Source organism: Triticum aestivum, chromosome 3B, assembly GCF_018294505.1.
Source record: "Triticum aestivum cultivar Chinese Spring chromosome 3B, IWGSC CS RefSeq v2.1, whole genome shotgun sequence".
In the NCBI taxonomy this organism is placed as follows: Eukaryota; Viridiplantae; Streptophyta; class Magnoliopsida; order Poales; family Poaceae; genus Triticum; species Triticum aestivum.
Window position 1 is genome coordinate 723,066,563 of NC_057801.1, and position 16,876 is coordinate 723,083,438.

The following is a 16,876-nucleotide window of genomic DNA, read 5'->3' on the forward strand; positions in this document are numbered from 1 at the left end:
TTGGGGCCACTGTGGTTGTGCGAACTTGCTCCATTGTGCGTATGTCCTCCATGGTTATGGCCTCCATCATTGTGGTTATGTCCTCCTGAGTAAGGGGAATAGCAGGGCTTCTGCTGAGCTCCTGAAGTGTACCTCCCCTGTCCATACATTTTCTTGCGATTATCAATATGTTGCTGCTTGCCTTCAATCATGAGAGCCCCATCTACCAACTCTTGGTAGTTGTTGACTGTTGCCACCATAAACTGCATGCTCGGCTCATCATTCAGTCCCTTCAGAAACTTCTCCTGCTTAGCGGCATCTGTGGCTACGTCATTAGGGGCATAGCGTGGCTAAACTCGTCCACATACTAGCCCACTGTACGTCCTCCTTGGTGCAAGTTGCGAAACTCGCGCTTCTTCATGTTCATAGCTCCTGCTGAGACATGGGCAGTGCGGAAAACTTGCTGAAAGCCTGAAACTGATCCCATGTAACAGTGTCAATGGGGTAAGTGGCTGTGAAATTCTTGTACCAAGATGTTGTGGGTCCATCAAGATGATGTGTGGCAAAACGCACTCTCTCCGCATTTGTGCATCCTGAAGTGGTCAGCTCTCTTCCAATCTTGTGGAGCCAATCTGCAACAATCGGCTCGGTGCTACTAGAGAACATCGGTGAATTTAACCTTAGAAAGCGGGCTAGGTGATCAACAGGGGGTGGTGGTGGTGGGTTGTTGTTGTTGTTGTTGTTGCCTTGGTTCTGGTTCTGAACTAGTATCTGCATCAAGGCATTCTGCTGCTGGATCAACTGAGTGAGCTCTGGTGGGAAGCCAAATCCATTGTCACGTCTCAGAGGCATCTGATGGGTTAGAAGGGGTGAGAAAATAGAATAGAATGAGGTCTAAGAGATATTCACTACCCATATGCTCATGAGACAAACACAATCAATTGCACTCCATTCAATAGCACACAAGATCACACAATATGTCTAACCTATGATTACAAACTCGATCGTTGCTAACTACTTGGAGGGAAATACTACTAATTATAATGGTGGTCATCTAGAAATTTTCATCAGAGGAAGACTCCATGATACCTGCTCCAGCTTCGTCAACGTAGTCGTCATCGTTGTCATCATTTGGATCACTATCCGTGTCGGTGTCGTCCAGGATGATGTATTCCTCTAAACGGATCCCCGTTGCTCGCTTGATATTCTCCACTGATATTCCCATCTTCCTCTTCAGGTCTTCATGCTTCTCCAGTAGTACGGCAATATCTTCCTTGTATCCATCGCGTGTAGACTTGAGTTCCTCTTCTAGATCGCTGTTTCTCTTCACCAGTTTCTTGATCTTCTTCATCTGGATAATTTGTTGATTCTCCTGTCGACAAAATGATCTTCCATCTCTTGAATGTAGGTTGCAATTGATCCATCCCTCCTGGTACGAATCATCTCCCGTTTGTCATCTCGGCGTCCACATATCTGGTAAATGGTATTCTCCAGCTCCTTGTGATACACCTCACATATGCGTTCAAAGGTGATATGTGCTGCCATGCTCTTTCCTATACTACAGCTTGGTGCATCCAGGTAGAAATCAATAGGCTCCGTTGTTGGCGCAAATGTCCTCCCAAGTACCCAAACTTTGATCTTCCAGCACTCCTCTTCTGGTACCGATGTAGAGAAAGTCCCCGTGAAGCTTGGTAGTCCGATGTTCAAATACTTAGTGACTTCCTTCAAGTGTTTTCCAAAAGGGGTGTCGTCATCCGGCTGAGTGAACTTGTTCCTGGGATCCGCCATCTATAGAGTGGAAAGAGATGAGAATTAGAAATGAGTAGAGAAGAGAAATCATGTGGCTCATTCTAGTGGTCGCGTCCTACAGTCAGCGTGTGCTCCGATACCATCTTGTAGCGACCAAACCTCAAACGGTCAAGTCTCTGTGCATTAGTGTCATCCCTGGATCGGTAATGCTGACACGCACAGTACTCGAGGAATTATAACAGAGTTTCAATCACACACTTATTACATCGAGTCCTCATAAAGAGTATGATTACACAAAAATATCATGGCTGAAGGCCATCTAAACTAGATAACTGCGGAAGCTTCGAAGGTAAATGAGTCCACCAACTCCAACGGCATAGCTGAGTGCAAAACAACAACCTATTGCACCTTATTCATCGTCTGAGTAGTCTGCAACATGAGACGTTGCAGCCATGTAGGTCAGCACATTGAATATGCTGGCAGAGTTACACTATAAAGCAACTAAATGCAAGAACTATATCTACATGCAATATTTGGCTGGTGGAGGTTGTAAGTTTATGATTTTTGCTTAAAGCTAATTTTTTTCCTACATCAAAGGAATAAATTTATTTAACTAGTCCCAAGTTGCCCATTATTTGAGAAGGTAACCCCAACTCCAATCCCAATTAAAAATATCATTATTAACCCAAATAAAATTAATTAAAGTAACATGTTGAGATCACATCAATAGATTCAAGTACTAGATACTCAAGATGTGCATAACCGGGGACACAGCTAACCATGATTAGTTTATACACTCTGCAGAGGTTTGCGCACTTTTCCCCACAAGACTCGACCGCATCCATGATCGGATGATCGAGACATAGTCTTTCTGAAGCATTAACTGTCTACTCCGGGCGGACCGGTTGATACGTCTCCAATGTATCTACTTTTCCAAACACTTTTGCCCTTGTTTTGGACTCTAACTTGCATGATTTGAATGAAACCAACCTGGACTGACGCTGTTTTCAGCAGAACCGCCATGATGTTGTTTTATGTGTAGAAAAGAAAAGTTCTCGGAATGTCCTGGAAATCCACTGATGCACTTTTTGGAATTAATAAGAATTTTTGGCGAAAGAATTAATGCTAGGGGGCCCACAGCATGTCCATGAGACAGGGGGGCGCCCCCCCCCCTAGGGCGTGGCCTCCTATCTCGTGGGCCCCCTGGACCTCCACCGACGTCAACTCCAACTCCATATATTCACGTTCGGGGAGAAAAAATCAGAGAGAAAGTTTCATCGCGTTTTACGACACGGAGCCGCCGCCAAGCCCTAATCTCTCTCGGGAGGGCTGATCTGGAGTCCGTTCGAGGCTCCGAGAGGGTGATTCGTCGCCGTCGTCATCATCAACCATCCTCCATCACCAATTTCATGATGCTCACCGTCGTGCGTGAGTAATTCCATCGTAGACTTGCTGGACGGTGATGGGTTGGATGAGATTTACCATGTAATCAAGTTAGTTTTGTTAGGGTTTGATCCCTAGTATCCACTATGTTCTGAGATTGATGTTGCTATGACTTTGATATGCTTAATGCTTGTCACTAGGGCCCGAGTGCCATGATTTCAGATCTAAACCTATTATGTTTTCATGAATATATGTGTGTTCTTGATCCTATCTTGCAATTCTATAGTCACCTATTATGTGTTATGATCCGACAACCCCGAAGTGAAAATAATCGGGATACTTCTCGGTGATGACCGTAGTTTGAGGAGTTCATGTATTCACTATGTGCTAATGCTTTGTTCCGGTTCTCTATTAAAAGGAGGCCTTAATATCCCTTAGTTTCCGCTAGGACCCCGCTTCCACGGGAGGGTAGGACAAAAGATGTCATGCAAGTTCTTTTCCATAAGCACGTATGACTATTTACGGAATACATGCCTACATTACATTGATGAATTGGAGCTAGTTCTATATCACCCTATGTTATAGCTATTATATGAGGAATCGCATCCGGCATAATTATCCATCACTGGTCCATTGCCTACAAGCTTTTCACATATTGTTCTTCGCTTATTTACTTTTCCGTTGTTACTGTTACAACTACTACAAAAACCCCAAAACATTTATCTTTACTTTTGCTACCGTTACCTTTATTATCATACCACTTTTTCTACTAAACATTTTGCTGCAGATACTAAGTTATCCAGGTGTGGTTGAATTGACAACTCAACTGCTAATACTCAAGAATATTCTTTGGCTCCCCTTGTGTCGAATCAATAAATTTGGGTTGAATACTCTACCCTCGAAAGCTGTTGCGATCCCTATACTTGTGGGTTATCAGGACTAATTTCTGGCGCCGTTGCCGGGGAGCATAGATCTACTCTCTGAGTCACTTGGGATTTATATCTTCTGATCACTATGAAGAACTTGAAAGACGCTAAGACCAAGATTTTGCCCTCAACTACGAGGGGAGGTAAGGAACTGCCATCTAGCTCTGCACTAGATTCTCCTTCCGTTATTAGTAGGCTTGCGACACCTAAACCTACTACTGCTATGAATTCTGATATATCGCATGTTATTGATGATGCCACTTCTGCTATGCATGATGAAACTACTTCTGTGCGTGATACTACTTTGCCATTAGGTGAATTTCTAGATGAACAACTTGCTAGAGTTAGGGGGAATGAAAATATTGAAGAACCTATCATTGATGATGGTGATGATGAAGGTTCCCCCAATGATTATGTATTACCTGTTGTTCCTAAGGGTTATGTTATGAATGAAGTAGCTGCTATGGAAATTCTTGCTTGCAATGATAGAAATGATCTTAAGAAATTATTAGCTAAATGGAAGCAGCAGTCTCTTAATGCTAGAATGAAACCCGATCCTGCTTTTGCTACTTCACCTATCTGTGTTACTGATAAGGATTATGAATTCTCTGTTGATCCTGATATTATTACTTTAGTTGAATCTGATCCTTTTTATGGCCTTGAATCTGAAACTGTTGTGGCACATCTTACCAAGTTGAATGATATAGCCACCCTGTTTACCAATGATGAGAAGTATCGCTATTTATATATCCTTAAGATATTTCCGTTCTCATTAAAGGGTGATGCTAAGACTTGGTATAATTCTCTTGCTCCTGGTTGTGTGTGTAGTCCCCAGGATATGATTTTTTACTTCTCTGCTAAATATTTCCCTGCTCATAAGAAACAAGTTGTCTTGCAGGAAATATATAATTTTGTGCAAATCAAAGAAGAGAGTCTCCCACAAGCTTGGGGGAGGCTTCTTCGGTTACTTAATGCTTTGCCTGATCATCCTCTTAAGAAAAATGAAATACTTGATATCTTTTATAATGGACTAACCGATACTTCCAAGGACTACTTGGATAGTTGTGCTGGTTGTGTTTTCAGGGAAAGAACAATCGACGAAGCTGAAATATTATTGAATAATATGTTGACTAATGAAAATAATTGGACTCTTCCCGAGCCAGTTCCTGAAGTAATTCCTGAACCAATTGAGCCAACTCCTGAGCCTATTCCTAAACCCACTTCAAAGAAGAGAGGTGTTTTATTTCTCAGTCCTGAAGATATGCAAGAGGCAAAGAAATCAATGAAAGAAAAAGGTATTAAAGCTGAAGATGTTAAGAATTTACCTCCTATTGAAGAAATACATGGTCTTAATTTACCGCCTGAAGAACCACATTGTCTTGATAACCCGACATAGGTAGTAAAGGTAAATTCTCTCTATAGATATGATAAAGTTGAAATACCCTCTACTAAATTTCATAGCCCATGCTTAGATGAATTTGACGACTTTATGGCTAGACGAGAAAGTTTTAATGCTTATGTTGGTAGAGAGTTAAAGAATAATGCTTTCGAGATAGGACTTGTAGGTGATAATCTGGCTAGAGTTAAAGATGAACTTCACCGCTTAGCAAATATGCTTCTATGGTTGCTACTCAAGATGAGCAAGTACTTAAAGCTCAAAATGATTTGCTTGATGAATTAAATAATAAAAATGACTTTGCTATTAGAGTGGCTACTAGAACTGGTAGAATGACTCAGGAACCTTTGTATCCTGAAGGCCACCCTAAGAGAATCGAGCAAGATTCTCAGAGAAATAATTTAGAGGCACCTAGTTCTTCTAAAAAGAAGAAAAAGAAAAACGATAGGACTTTGCATGCTTCTAGTGAACCTGTCGTAGACACACCTGAGAATCCCAATGATATTTCTATTTCTGATGCTGAAATACAATCAGGTGATGAACATGAACCTAGTGATAACATTAATGATAATGTTCATGTTGATGATCAACCTAGCAAAGACAATGATGTAGAGATTGAACCTGCTGTTGATCTTGATAACCCACAATCAAAGAATCAACGTTATGATAAGAGAGATTTTGTTGCTAGGAAGCACGGTAAAGAAAAAGAACCATGGGTTCAGAAACCCATGCACTTTCCTCCTAAACCATCCAAGTTAAAGGATGATGAGGATTTTGAGCGCTTTGCTGAAATGATTAGACCTATTTTCTTACGTATGCGCTTAACTGATATGCTTAAAGTAAATCCTTATGCTAAGTATATGAAGGATATCATCACAAATAAAAGAAAGATACCGGAAGCTGAAATTTCCACCATGCTTGCTAATTACACTTTTAAAGGTGGAGATCCGACGCTTTGCTGGATCCAGGCTGCGTGTGGGCCGTGGCCGCCGGGTGGATTCATCATCCCCACGCGAGCCGCCTTGGCTTGTTCGGCAGCTGCGCGCTCCGCCGGCTCCGCCGCTGCGAGCGCCGCCCTCTCCCTGGCCTTCTTGGCCCTGTTGCACCTATCAGCGGTGACGACCTCCCAGCGCTGCACTTCCGCCTTCCAGTCGACGTCGGTCATGCCCGGGGGATTGGACGGTGGCGCCCTCTACTTCATCTGCTTCGGCTGGGCGACGGCGGCGGCTGTGGGATCCATTGTGGCGCGGGGGATCACGTACTTCTTCGACGGCATGGCGGACGGCTTGGAAGGGAGGAGGCGGAGATTAGCGGGAGGAATGGAGAATGAGAGGGAAGCCGAGGGGGAAGCGGGAGGAAACGGTGGGAAAAGGGCCTTCTCTCGCCGACAGAGCGGCCCCACGCCCCTTTTCGCTTCTACCGACGCCCCCAGGCGACACCCGGGCACATGGGTTCGGGGCGGGACCGTCGGCTCTGGATTTGGCCCAAACCAGCGCTAACTGAGGTCCTGGGGGCGTGACTGAGCCAATTTCAGCCACCGGCGCTAAAAATTCGCCTGGGGGGCTGCTGGGGGCGCGGCTGGAGATGCTCTAATATGAGCGGAGATCAAGGGGGCAGCCCCTCGATGCGATAACCATTCAACCACGTGGTGGTGCCTGGGGTGCATGGTCATTTTCAATGTTGTAAACACTAGTGTAGAAATAACTATCTCCAATGTTGTATCCGAGGCGCAGGGTCATTGTTAAATTTTACTTCCTTAGAGCTCTAAACCAGGCACCCCGGCAGACCGCCCGATTACTGTCCGGTCATGAAATTCCGACCCAGCCGTGCACCTCAAACAGGCCTCCTGGGCTGACTGACACCCCTCATATCTAGCCCAACATGGGGCGGATATGGGCCGCCCAGGCGCGCCCGCCAAGTCAGACTCGGCCCATGATGGCCCACTCGAACCCACATATATTCGTCCCCATTCGCTCGTCGGACCAAACACTAGCCACTTCACACTCCTCTCCCCTCCACTCCCTCCACCACTCGAGCTCACCTCCGGCGATTTCTGACCGTCTCCTGTATGGCGGGCAGCGGATTTGACTCCGACCAATCCGGATCCGTCGACTAGGGTGTCATCCCGTGTGGGTTGGAGGAGGCAATGGCGGTCCGCATTGCACTCCGCTTCTCTCGGGAGAACAGCGGTCGGCCGACAGAAGGATCTGTCCGGCGTGACTCCATGACGTCGGTTCAACGGGCGCTCGGGTCGGTTCGATCATCGTTGTCCCGGCAACCGGAAAATCTCTCCTTCCCCATCACGAGTTGGGCAGACTATGAGTCCCACTGGGAACGGGCGTACCGCCGTGGGAAGGAGAGGATAAGGGCCGTCGAGGCCCATATAGCGGCGGAAATGGCGGTGACACGGGCGGCCGCAGAGGAGAAAGCCATCCGCGCCCGCATTGTGAAGAAACGACAGCAGAGGAACACGCACACCCTCGCCCTAGAGCAGAATCGGGCGGTCTGTGCCATGGCCGGATTGCCACCGAAGGAGGAGAAGGGCGACATCAACAACGAGGACATATCCGGCTCGATCCCTACTGCGTCTTCGACCGGTACTTCCGCGAGAAGGATGGCAAGGGCGCCGGGAAGGGCAAGGGCAGCATGGATGATCGCCACCATAGCCAAACATGCCAAATTTTGGTAGTCCGATGGCATGTTAGTAGTGATGGAGTAGCGGGACGATGTGTGTAAATTCATCGACGTAGTTGCATGAGTTTGTATGGATTGAAGATATGATAATTAAGGTGTTCGGGTGTGAGAAGGCAAATTTGAGACTTGACCGGTCAGTGTCCATGGACATGACTGGGGTCGTCCACAGGCGTTTGAGAGGCCGGATATGCAAAGCTCGGCCATAGATGCTCTTAGTATCGAAGTCTTGTCGAGACCAAGTCAACTGTAAAGATGGATCATAACAACATTTTAGGTGTAGATGTTTGCTGTTTGCCGCCCCTAGTCATACACTTGATCATCCACATGTGGTGAGTTAGTCGTTATAAGTGAAGCACATATTATCTATACTACTATTAAAAGAGCAAACATAAACTCCCCTAAAGCCACACAACAAATTATACACGGAATAAGCAGGACCCTCCGATCAAATCAAATTAAACATATCCTATTGTCCATATTATGTAAATGGTCTGCCAGACTGCCACCCAGATCAACGGTTTAGATCAGATGTTCTGCCGAGCAGACGCCGCGGTCTGCCAATTGTCCTAGCGCTCCGCGTCCCGGATTGATTCCACCCGAATCGCGTTGACGAGCTGTTTATCCCGCTAATTTCTCTGCTCCAGGCCTCACGCTCGATCTCCCTCCCAATTAATCTCATCTTCTCCTCCGGAGCGCCAGGCTTGCTTGCCCGATCTGGCACCGTCCGCCGCCGCTGGGCCTCGCCTAGACCACGCGTCGCCGGCGCTGCCGGCTGTCCGCCCAAACGCCTCCCTCTCCTCTCCCGTTTCTCTCCTTCGCCCGCTGCCGTCGTCCGTCCGACCGGCCGCCGCGCCACGCGCGCCGCCGCACCGGTGCGTCGCCTGCCGAAGCATGCTCTCACGCCGGCGACCTGCGCCGCCCCACCGCCGGCCCTCCTGGACGCCATCTTCACCACCGTTCCTCCTATCCGCCGTCGCACCGGTGCATCGCCCGCCGGAGCATGCTCTCAAGCCAGTGACCTGCGCCGCCCCACCGCCGGCCCTCCTCGACGCCACCTTCACCGCCGCTCCTCCTATCTGCCGCCGCCCCACGCACGCCGTCACCACACACCTCTAGCCGGCGGCCTCTCCTTACGCGTGTGTCACGGGTCGACGCCTGCCGCTCCTCTGTGGTCTCGCCTGATAGCCCTGTCAGATGCGGGGAGGAGGACGAGGTCGCCGCAGAGAGGTCGCCCCGCCTGCTACCGGATCCGCTCATGGACATCGTGCCGCGCATCGACGTCGGCACCAAGCAGTGCCTCCCGCTCCGGATGCGTCAGGCAAACCGCTCTGAATCGTGCAGTGATATTTTGATCTAATTGTTCCAGAGGTACGCAGTTGCTTTTCTCTGCTAATAACATCTTGGAGGTGGCATGCCTTTGGTGAAGGAATTGGAAGCTGGCGTTGGTTTTATTAGAGGATCCGTCCAGGTCAGACGTTCTTATCACTAAATATGGTGAACGGGGGTCTGAAATGGGAACTGTCAATTACAGGCATGCGTATTGTTTGACATTCTTCAGAAGTAGTGCTAGGCATGCGTATTGTTTGACATTCTTCAGAAGTGCCATTTCCTGTCAAGTTGAATGAGATGCTATTGACATCTACCATCTGAAAAAAAGGAGATTGGTTTGTGTTGTGCAATTGGGTTGACTAGGCTTTTATTAATTTTACATTCAGGAAGATATGCTTCTCCGCGTGAGCCACACCAATCTCAAAGGCCTCTTCCACTGTCGGTCAGCTCTCCACCCCCATCTCCGCTCACTGATTTCCTTCACTTTCGAAATTTCTGTGGATTATACTCTCCTGTGCAATTGATAGTGAGAAATCGAATGCAAGGTTTACTGATGATAAGCTTCAACTATGTAGTGGTCTCTTGCATGGCTTATCGGATTTCGTGTAATTTGCAAATAATAAACTGACAATACAGCAAAACTTACTGAAGACATCTTTTCTTTCCAGTCAAAGGTACTTCATCATGCTTGCTACTATAAGGAAGGAAGTGGAACCACGGTTCATAAATAATAAGATTTTTCTGTCTGTTTTTTATTCACACTGTACTGCAACGGTTATCTACTTGCAATCAACCACTACATCTAATGCTTCCTAGATCTGGAACGTCAAGGTGTGGTTTCCTTGTTTTTCACTATTCCATTTGACGCTTCATTTTCAAAATACATGAAAATTCCTTGGAGAAATGTCTACTTTATCTACAACAATTATCGCTACTGTCTTATTGAAGAACTGATTCCAACGACTAGATTGTGACATGATGAAATGCCCCCTCTATCTTCAAGGATTGCTAGGAATATTTTTGGTATTTTGGTAATGCTATTGGAGTGAGTTTGCAACGCCTATTTGATAATGATCATTGCGTGATTTTTTCAGTCAGAGAGAGATTTGTGCCAAAAACAAATGCACAAATACCAAATTTTCGAACCCTCTTGAAATTAATGTATTTGGTTAAATGACACCGTTGTATGGCATTATTGTACAAAGACGTGATGCTGGATCATGCGAACAAACTTAGTGGTGTATATACTTGCATAGGCAATTTGTGAAGCTTACATATTTGATATTTGAGATGATGCTTTTGATGGTATATCATTTGTTATGTTGATGCAAATAACCTTGACATATGCCTATTTTATTGACTGTTTTTTTTTTCAGAATTTTTTGTCGACCTATTAAATTTCCCAATCTTTTTGCAGTGATGTGCATCTATTAAATTTTCTCAAAGAAAAAATGACTGTTATATGTCAGCTTGTCAGTTCAGACGATCAGAGGAGCATCTTCATCTTATCATATCTTTGCCTGTAGTGCCCAATATTGCTATGTTATGTGTGTAGTTGAAGATGTAGCTGCACAGTGATTTCTTATGGCCTTCTCAATTTCAGTTATTACTTCAGATTTTGTCTGATATTTGGCTGAGCAAAAATTATATCCATCAGATAGCTTGCTATTTCCCCAGTGGTGCAGATTTTCTCTGAAATGATATATCAGCTAAACATTCTGGATATGCGTGTGTTCTTGCAAATGTACTCAAGGCCTCAACCTAGATTTTGTCGGAACCAAAGTTCACTTCTGATAGAGTACGTGTTCTGCCTATACCTTTTCGGCTGCTACATGATTTTGTTTGGGTACTGAGTATATAGCATGTTAAAAAGGGCAAAATGTTTAAAAATATTTTATAATTAGGAACAAGATCAATTTCGTTCATTTACATGAAAACATTCTTTGCAAGTTCCCCTGCTCTCACAAAAGGAACACTCTGGTATACTTCCAAAAGCATTACATAGGTTATGACATGGCACTTAGGTCACTAAGCCCCCAGTGTTTTATTTTGTACTCTTGTTTATTCTCTTCCAATTTTTGAGCCAAGGTCAGCAGTAAAATGTATCTGGTCCATAATAATTGTTCTTTACACAACAAACACAATACAGTTTTATTTTCCTTCCCGATTTATAATTTGTATTCCTTGCAAAAATGACATGGAACTATAGATTATTCTTGAACCATAATAATGTGCATAATGGTGCTACAATCCGGCACTGTTGTTATTTCATATTAGTTAGTATAGTATGAACAGTATGCAGTTTTGTTTCCTTGGAACCAAGTAGGTACCTGGAGTTTTATTGCTTGGGATGTGTAACCTACTCTGAACATGTAACTCAATCATACATGTTTGGAGCAAAGCATTTTTTTTTTCATGTCTATGCACTTAGTTTGGTACAGTTTTTAGATTTCATGTCTAACTTACTTTCACATTTTGTTGTATAATATGGATCCAGAGCCTATGACCAAGTTTCTGTCTGTGTGTTACTTGACTATCAATCTGTGTGACGAAATTGACTAAGGTGCTGTTGTATGTAATGTGTTTTTGTTAAGTCTGTCTGTATGGTTGAGAAGTCCATTGCGTGTGCATGTTCGGCGGGAGACATGGTGCTCATATGGAAAGAAAAATATCTGCAAAGCTATATCTAGCTCAAATTAAGATTGGAGTTACATTATTGCACTTGATCATTTTATTGAAATAATTGTCTCCTAACTAGGATAAATTGGAAAATTTCTTTTTGCGATTATACGTGCATTGCACGTGCATGATTACTAGTCGTTATAAGTGAAGCAAATATTAAAGAGTATTCCCAAAAAAGAATATTAAAGAGTAAAGTGTATTTATCGTGAAGTGTGACTTTTTTTTAATATAATCTTACTCCCGAACTCTTAAGTCCAAATGGCAAATGACAAATTAAGGCATTGCTTCTTGGCCGTGCGTAGGCAGTGCATGGCACGAGCCAATGATTTGGCTAGCCGTTTGAGTTAACTGAAAATATCTCCAGAGTAAAGAAAACGTACGTTTGCACCTGAAAAGTTAATTAAATTGTGTCCAGAAAAAGTGGAACCATGGAGAACACATGCTAAGCTGCAACAGGAATTGTGCCATAAAATTTGCAATTAGGGTCGCAATACTAATCATCAATCTCATCAACGTACTAATAATGCTGTAATGGAAACATGATATTCATGTAGCAGTAGCACACGTACGTCTTTACACGAACCATGCCAGACTTATCACGGCAAAACCAGCAGTGTTCAGACACAAGTACTCGGCACTAAAACTAAAGTTTCCCACAGCTTCTTCCATGGGTTTTTAAAAAAGTAAACTATTACCCATTACCGGTTTCATTTAAAAAAAAAAAGGAAAATTCTGGTCTATTTTTGTGATACAAGTCTTTATTTTTCATATACTATGTACTCTTGTGGGGGAGCAGAAAAGGTTCGCAGTAGGAAGAACTATTGAATTTATTAAACCTCTGGAGAAGGGGTACACACTTGAACATGACTGTCAAACTGCACAATACCAACCAGATAGATCCTTCCCCCTTTCAAACAAGGATGTCTAAACTGAACAATACCAAACTGAGCCGCAACACTGTCATGCCTGCCATGCCACATCTCCCTCATGGAGTAACCCATGCACCTTGAAACAGTTGGCTTACTGTTTTGCCTAAAATCCACTCCAGATCTGAAGACGAAATGGCGACCTTGCCAGCAACATGAGAGATTGCCTCCTTTGCTCCTTTGTAGCCACATTCAGGAACGACGTAGGGGAAGTCACTGCAAAAAAGAATCCCAGGACATACCATCACGCTCATGGGGGTATAGACGTATAGTGAAAATAGTCTGATGCAATGAAACTCCCATTGATGCGCTGATTGAGCTCACCTTCCCCACATTATTCGGTTAGCTCCATAGCTGGAGATCACCCGAGAAAGAAGCTGAGACGTGTCCTCATACGGATAAGCTTCTCTTGTGATCCGGAAAAGAGCACTGTATTTGACGTAAACCTGTTGAAGTCAAGTAATGCGTCATTGCATCAGTGTTAACAGGGTGACACTGAACAGAAGAACCGAACACAGTACTGTAGCCAAGCAACTTCTGTTCATTCAGGCACCAGACATCATTCTATCTCTTTGGCTTAATTCTTAGTACTAGAAACTGAATACTAGCCTTGACATATAATGGAAATATTCCTGCATAAAAGAAGATGAATACTTGAAATAGCCAACTTACGCAAGATTTCTTTTTCAGAAACTATTCATAATCATGCAAGAATATAAACTAGAGTAGTAGTTGAGTTACCTGTACAAGGGAACAGAATTAAGAAAGGTACCTGTGGGAATCTGGATAAGTTTAGAAATGAAGAGAATGCCTTTTCTTCATCATCATTCCTGCATGTAGATGCAGAAGAAGTTAATATAGACGACAACATGGTCAGAATTACATTCTTCCAGTTTATGAACAAGCAAACACACAAACTTACGTTGGTGGTTTGCAGAAAGCCATATGATCAAATATAACAGTAGTTGCAGGATAATCCGTACACAGCTCCTCTATTTCCTGAATATATGAACTGATTCCCTGCATGAACAAACAACAAAAAAGAATAGGAAAATATCAAGTTCATGGAACAGAAGATATGTATTCTTCTTCGAAGTAGCAAGGGATTTACATTTCGGTGGATACTAATACATAACTGTAACTAGCTTTTAATATTACACCAGTTCTAGCTGCTTAGTGACACAACCAATGATCTCAAGTGTGCAATTTTTCTGGCTGGAACCTTACAGGAGCCCATGATGTGAACTTATCTTCTGTCAAGCTGTTAATTGTTTTTTGTAGTTACAAAGTTTATTACCACTAACAAATTTGCAGCAGAAACGCATAATACGAAACCTAAAATTCAATTGCAGCCATTACATATTTTGAGTACACATGCATATAGCATAGGAATGCTTCTTTTACCTTCATCACCATTATTCCAACTGGTGCTCCAAGTTCTCCAGCCTTAGCAAACAATGACCTCCCGACCTCATTAGTCATCTATTATTATGATAAATTTTGTGTTCACAGTCATATATGCTCGTAAAGCAAAATTCAGAAGTACAAGAAAGCTGCTTCTGCAATGATGCATAGTTGCTCATTTGCAAACCTTTTGACCTGAAGGCCATAAATTCGGGTTGAAACGGACAGCACGGCATTTTTCCTGGAGAGAAGCAAATGAAATAAATGTTAGAAAGTAGGATGGACATTTTTTTTATGCTCAGAAAGTTCAAAAAGATTGTACTTGCACAATCAGATGTTCAAGCTGTTTAATGCCGCTTCCGTCATCCGCGGGATTTGCGAGGCAGCAACCAATAAATTTTGATGGATACTTCTTCAACACACTACAGAGAAAAATTATAAGGCTGAGACATATCAAAGCGGGAATTCCACTAAACTTTTCATATAGATACAAATCATATGACTAGTTCAGTTCATATGGATGCAAGAAAAGTTTACCTAGTTACTAAAGAGTGGTCAAACATATGATTGATAGGTTGAACAATGAGTGCGCCATCAACTCCAGCTTCATCCATGCACTAGGGGAAAGAGAAACAAGTTCAAAATAATAATCTGACCGGCATATTAGTCTGAAGTCTCAACAGTTTAACAAAAGAGAAGTGACGGGATAAAATATGAAACACATGTTGGAATTAATATTTGCAATACACATGTAGCAGTTAAGAAACAGAGGTCCTGTCGATACTCAATACACAGAAATTGGGAAGGGGGCATTGGGTGTTTCTTTTCCTCGTTAAATTCACAAGCTCTAAATAGCTAATTTAGTGCATCTCTAGCCGATCAATTTAACTCCTTATATGCCTCCTTATACTAACTCCATATAATTTGAGGAGTTAAACAGTGGCTGGAGGACCAAACCGAATTGTCAAATTTAACTCCCTATAGCTTACATTTGGTTCACGCATTCTGTCAAACACTTACAATGCAGCACTCAACGCACACAAAACCTATGGAACAAGAAAAAGAGGGCACCTCAGCACCCTATGGTCTATGCATTTGTTCAGCCAAATAACCAGTACCACGCAACCCTGCCCCAATTATCAGAGAAAATTAAATCATTCCAGGACGCGGTCTACTATCATCATATATTCATATCCATCTACTGACTACTTTCTTTCGATGAACCATCCAAAGCTACTTCCACAAGCAAAGAGGAACAGTGGAGACCTCGAGCAAGAAGTCCACATCACCCCGGAGCGTCGGCTCCTGGCCCGGGAAAAAGGGGTAATCGTCGGCAGCCTGCACGCGCACACAACCACATAAATCTCATCAGCAATTGGGAATTGGTGTACGCCCGTCCGTGGGGGTGCCTTTTTTTACCTGCAGCGGCGAGGCCCAGACGTGGAGGTGGGAGTCCACGACCTTGCAAGAAGCGGAGCCGGCCTTGCCGGAGGCGGCCATGGCGGCGGCGCAAATGGCGGTTGTGGAGGAGATGAGCGGCCTCCTCCTCGTTGTCGCCGGTGTGGGTAGGATAGATGATAGGAGAGTGCGGGAGGTGGTGGCTAGCGGGGACAGGAATCTGCACGGCGCAACCGCTGCTGATGAGGCCATTAAAGACGAGGGATGGTGGTAATCTATGCTCTGGTCTGGTGTGGTGTCACGTTTTATGTGGGTGTGGTGTTTTATTTTCTTCTTTAAAACACAAGCAAACTTGAAAATGCTGAATGGAGCTCGGCCTGAATTTGAAATGATCAAAATTCATATTTGTATGTTTCATAAATATTTTTAAAAAATACACGTATATTTTTTTGCGAGAAAATACACATAGTACTTGACATAACGTACAAGTGTGTAAATTTTCAGGACGAAATAAACTAAAACGAGTGCTACATAAAAAACAAGTTTGCGGCTTTTTAGTACATGCACTGTTTCATCCTAAAAGTCCATGGTTTTTTTTTCACAACTTGCATTTCAAGGTATTTCATCCTGAGATTTTCTATTTTTTTTTAACTGAGAAATTTAAATTTTAAATTTTTCAAAATTCCGGCCTCCAAAACGTCCTACTCAAACAAAGCACTACTTTATTCATACTCCCTCCGTCCGGAAATATTTGTCATCAAAATTAATTAAAAGACGTATCTAGAACTAAAATACGTCTAGATACATCTCCTTTTATCTATTTTAATGACAAGTATTTTCGGACGGAGGGAGTATAAGAAAGAAGCACATGTAGTTTTACATAACGGGTTTTGTAAGATAGAAAAATAATAACCCTAAACCCCAACGAGTTGCGACGAGAACCACCCAAGCCGAGAAAAACATCGTTGCAGTGCCGCGCTTGCCGAGAATCGCGCATACCCTAGGTCGGT

At 43.7% G+C, this 16,876-nt stretch overlaps 1 protein-coding gene and 1 long non-coding RNA gene across 2 annotated transcripts; one reads left to right on the plus strand and one right to left on the minus strand.

Annotated features, from left to right (window-relative positions):
• Positions 1–8,646: 8,646 nt before the first annotated feature.
• Positions 8,647–12,222, plus strand: LOC123072015 (uncharacterized). The gene is made up of 2 exons (XR_006434783.1): positions 8,647–10,287; positions 10,874–12,222. It is a non-coding gene; the product is annotated as an uncharacterized lncRNA (long non-coding RNA).
• Positions 12,223–12,947: 725 nt separating this feature from the next.
• LOC123072013 (2-pyrone-4,6-dicarboxylate hydrolase) lies at positions 12,948–16,169 on the minus strand. The gene is made up of 10 exons (XM_044495581.1): positions 15,888–16,169; positions 15,735–15,806; positions 15,006–15,085; positions 14,791–14,890; positions 14,656–14,709; positions 14,469–14,546; positions 13,987–14,084; positions 13,837–13,894; positions 13,389–13,510; positions 12,948–13,280 (listed from the first exon to the last, which is right to left on the minus strand). Exons 1-10 carry the CDS (start codon positions 16,116–16,118, stop codon positions 13,124–13,126), a joined length of 1,050 nt encoding a protein of 349 aa, XP_044351516.1. The 5' UTR covers positions 16,119–16,169; the 3' UTR covers positions 12,948–13,123.
• Positions 16,170–16,876: the final 707 nt, after the last annotated feature.